This window comes from Penaeus monodon, chromosome 4, assembly GCF_015228065.2.
Source record: "Penaeus monodon isolate SGIC_2016 chromosome 4, NSTDA_Pmon_1, whole genome shotgun sequence".
NCBI classification, from domain to species: Eukaryota; Metazoa; Arthropoda; class Malacostraca; order Decapoda; family Penaeidae; genus Penaeus; species Penaeus monodon.
Window position 1 is genome coordinate 20,351,383 of NC_051389.1, and position 5,000 is coordinate 20,356,382.

Here is a 5,000-nt window from a genome sequence, read left to right on the forward strand (position 1 = left end):
CTTACCCCCCCCCCACCACCACCACCACACATTAAGAGACCTTTCAAATTCAGTGAGTGAATAGAACCTTTCATCTTATCAATATAGCAATGATAAAGTAAGCACACGCAGAACACTTGTGAGCTAAGCATTCGCAGCACCAGATAGGATTAAACTCCCAAATCCAGCGCTCAGGCACTTTTGCTCTTGATCCATGAGCACACATAACCTCATCAGTGTTCACAATTATTTCCGCAACAGATACAAAGGAAACCCCAGAGATCCTTCAGGAGGTGGTGCTGGACCTGATCACGACAGAGGAGTGTAAGACGACGGAGGCCCTTCCTTCGGACACCTCCGTCATCTGCGCCCTCACCCCAAACAAGGACACATGTTCGGTAATGTCTCCTGCTTTTATATTATTTATCTCCAAATATACATTTGGTCGTCTTTACTGCCATCATTCAACAGTTTCTGATCCTGATATTTATAAAGATCAACACCATTTTCTCACAACCCAAAAAATAGCGTCGAACAAAGTTTTGCACTCCGTTGTCTAAGAAGAATTATTGTGTTACTAGTTCAATAATGTTTACAGTAATTAACATTACTCCTTACATTTTCGGGAGATTTTCCTTGGCTCCGACCGCTGGGGCCTGAAAAAGTTTTTTTGAATCCGGCCCAACGTTCCATACCACAGCCCTGTGACTTACTGCAACTTCCTCCCCCTACCCCTAGGGAGACAGTGGCGGCCCCCTAATCACCCAGCTGTGCGACGGCCGGTGGGCGCAGCTGGGGATAGTCAGCTACGGCTTTGAGTGCGCCCGACCTTCGAGACCCGGAGTGTACACCAAAGTGTCCGCTTATTTCGACTGGATCGAGACCAACACCGCTGGTACAGACTGTTGATTAATATAGCTATAGCGATGCATGTGTGTTTTGTGTCTGTACGTGTTTGTGTATTATTGTGTTTAAGTTTATGTGTTCATATGTAATGACGTTGCCTCTGGGTTTTATTTTCGACCCATCATCTCGTGACCATTGTTCCGTTATGTGTGGGTTAACTTTGTTTACTGATTTACAACTAGTCATCTCTCTCTCTCTCTCTCTCTCTCTCTCTCTCTCTCTCTCTCTCTCTCTCTCTCTCTCTCTCTCTCTCATCATCATCATCAACTATCAACATCTCTGAGCGACTTTATCGAAGATTTTCTTTGGAATTATTTATTTCTACGAGCGTAACACTGATCATGAGGCCCTTTGCATAATTGGTTGTAGATGTAGAAATGAAAGCTCTCTTCTTTCCTCTACATATTTCCTCTTGCTAACCCTTGGTTACACACACACCGTTGCAGATTTCTGGTGGTTAAAACTTTTCTCTAATAGGTGCTTATTTTTAAACCTCCTCAACCTCAGAAAACCATCATTTGTCGTTCCGTTTTGAGAATATAAATTCTTAATTAATTCTTATTAATTCTTAACACTCTCTCTCTCTCTCTCTCTCTCTCTCTCTCTCTCTCTCTCTCTCTCTCTCTCTCTCTCTCTCTCTCTCTCTCTCTCTCTCTCTCCTTCCCAGCTGCATACTTTACACTGACGTCGACGGTGTAGAAACCTAGTTTAAACCCCTCCTAGAATATACCCCGTGTATAGTTTGGGCTAGCCCTGATTAATCCCCGAGGTATAATTGGGCCTAGCCTATTTTATACCTCTGGGTATAGTGTAGGCTAGTCTAAACACCAGATCTACATCCGTAGGCCAGAATATACCCATATTGTTAGTAACAAAACTTTTTTTTCTAAATCATAATTATTATGTGACATCCACTGTCTACTTTTGTTAAGGTTTAACTCACGGATATATGTTCTTCTGGCAACAGGAATATGGAACGATGAATGATATGTTCATTCAACTTTTTTTATAAGGTCTTCTTGCATGTAATATAAGTGCTTGTTAAACGTGTTATATGGTTGTTATAGACAACTACCGAGAAATGATATCTGCTTAAAATCTTTATCTCTAAATTTCATTCTGAGTAGGTAATATTCTACGAGGTGATATAAGTGCGCCCCATATGGATTGATTTCTCTGTTCTCAGTCTTCTTCAGAAATGCCCATTGGTTTCGATTTCGTGTACTGATTTTTTTTTTCTAAAAGGGAGATCACTTAGAACTTACAACACTTCTCATAACATGTTCTAGTTTATGGAAATGCAAACAACTTCATATCCCAAGTCAACATTTTGATTTACAGCGGCAGTATCTGACTGGAGACATGCCAAAAATGTATAGACATAGCATTCTATTATATATATATATATATATATATATATATATATATATATATATATACACACACACAAAATGTATCCCGTTTACATGAGGGTTTAAACGTTCAGTTGTAAAACGTTAGTTATCATTTCAGAAATAACACAGTGCCCAGAGGATGAAGCCGTTTTTTTTTTGTTTTGTTTTTTTTGGGGGTGGGGGGATAAAATAAAACAATAATGAAGTATAAGCTCATAAGTAATTGATAGACGTTTTAGTTAAATACAGAAAGTTCATTCGTCCAAAAACAATTGCAATACATATAAAGACATGCAAGATGCTGCTTTAATGAACCTTATGTTTGGTAAAAAGACGACGTCACGATATGGCCTCCTTAATCAGATAAAGTTAATTTGTCCAAATAATAACAATTCAAATAATAGACGCGCAACAATCTGCTTTAATGAGCCTTACATTTGCAAAACAGTTCTGAACACTTCAATCTGGCTTTGAATGTTGTTTGAATGTTCACTCGTTACCGAACAAAATAAAATTCTGATTTAAGGCCTGACCAAACGAGCGGGCCTGTTCGCGCGGTGGCGACTAAATTATTACTAGCAGTGGTGCCATATATTAAAATAAATAAATAAACAAATAAAACATGAGAAACACTTTAACAGCAGAAGCTCGAGCCACCGGACACCGCCTGGTAATTTCGCTCATCGGGCACAGGCAATTTAAAGTATGCCCAGCAAAAATATGCCCGTTAACGGGCATGGCCGCTGATCAGGCCCGCTCGTCTGGACAGGCATTTAGCAGTACTACTGATTTAGCAAAAATGTTCCTATTGTTTCGAAATGAACATGCATTCTAAAGATGATGATGCTATTATTAATAATAATAATTTTATAATAGGATAGAATGTTCTCACAAGTTAGGCCTGTGATTTAAAAAATTAGTTTGGGTTTAATATTGTGACCTGTAAAATTCAATGCACAGTACACAAAAAATATCTGCAGTTTGAGACCAACACCAGGTATTATTTTCTGGAAATATAGTAATAAGCTTGTTACATGGAAAAGAGAGGGGGCATGTTCAGGCTTAGCCCAACTTTTACCCCGGGCATAAAACGTCCTAGCCTAAACTAGGCGGGGGGGGGGGGTATATACTGGGTTGTTTCACCGGGATACCTTCTGTGCCTCACTACAGGGGCGGTCGCACGAGCGTTTGTTAACAAGTCGGCGTTATTTATTTATTGAAAAATTTTCTGTTACGTCAACATCTAAGGTCATTAGCGGCGTATTCAAAATACAGCGATAGGGTGATGGTTGGGGGCGAAGGCCCTAGAAGGGAAGTATTTTGGTTCATAAAGCGATGATTGTGGATTCCCAGAAAGTTTCATGGTTAAAACAAATAAATGTGCTATACAAAGGTCACATAGCAGCATTATGATACAATATTGCGGCGAAAAGAGTAAAATGAGTTAACAGAATAAATGGACAAAAGCCGGGGATGAAGAGGGCTGAGGCCCAAGGTAGGGGATCACCCCTACTTTGGGCCTCAATCCCTTCCACTTTTCCACTTCCCTCAACCTTCGAGTTGACATAACCCCCTTGGCCGGATGTAAAAGCGGACGATATGCATCGTTCGTAATCGTCGAAGCAGGAATGGCAAGGAAAAATGCTGAACTGCACATATGATTATAAAATATATTGCAATTGATTTCATTAAAAAATTAGATATTGTGATTTATATCTCTATATTCATTAATTGTACTTACTATATTTTATACGGAAATTCATTTAAGAGTATACGTAATGGTATTATTGTTTACTTGCCTGTGCCTTTCAAGTTCTTCCATGAAGCCTGCCTGTGGTTTTCCTCCAAAAAAAAAGTCTTTTTCGTAACCAATTTCTACAACATATGTCAAAATAACCAACGAGGAGGGCCTGCCACGCGGGCAATCGTAGCCGCCATGTTTGTTGCTGAAATCGAGCGCATGATGGTTGATGGTTCTCTTCGCCCCACATGAGTTGGGGAATAACCAACAGGGCAACTTCGAATGGTGGATTATGTCACAAACTGGTTGTAGAAAAAACGCTCATGTGACCGCCTATTTAGTTCGCCATTTATAAGTTGTACGAAATGAGGACTTAAATTCATGACACTGACAAGCGGATTTATTAGTAATCAATGGTCGACTGCTGCCTCCACTTTGCAAGACTTCAAATTCAAACGTGAAATTTGCATATTATCCTCTAGTAGGTACGTATTTTTTTTTCTTCTTTTTCCTTTTTTTTAAAGAAGTGTCAGTTCTTAGTGCACCTTATATATTACCGGTATAAGCAGCTTATATAAAAAAGTATATTTCAGATTTCTTACGGGAGTGTGTTTCAAGAAAAAAAAATATATAAGAATAAGTGAAAAGTTTCTACTTGTGAAAACACTTATCGAATACACGGATTGCAAATTGTCAACACAAACTATTTTTACTATCGCCACATAAATTTTATCTCATATACGTTTTTTACATCACATATATCTTCATGTGTCTGTGTTCGAAATATTTTACTTAAAGAAGTGAAACTGATAATATATTTTTCAGCTAATTTTATGGTAAAGTAACATTCTTTACGATTACAAAGAAATATTCAGAGTAACCTACATATGCTTATACTTATATCCCGCAAATATGAGTAAGTTTAGATATCAGTAAATCGATAGATACCAATATATATTCAATAGAATGAAACGTTGCAT

General features: G+C 38.5%; 1 protein-coding gene across 5 annotated transcripts in view; it reads left to right on the plus strand.

The window, feature by feature from the left end:
* Window positions 1-5,000, plus strand: part of LOC119570755 (serine-rich adhesin for platelets-like) — a 26,688-nt gene that overhangs the window by 19,098 nt on the left and 2,590 nt on the right. For all 5 annotated transcript variants that reach the window (XM_037918376.1, XM_037918381.1, XM_037918384.1 and 2 more), the window contains exons 23-24: window positions 241-377; window positions 718-874. In XM_037918376.1, the coding sequence (XP_037774304.1) occupies window positions 241-377; window positions 718-874 (294 nt within the window). The remainder of the gene's footprint in view (window positions 1-240; window positions 378-717; window positions 875-5,000) is intronic.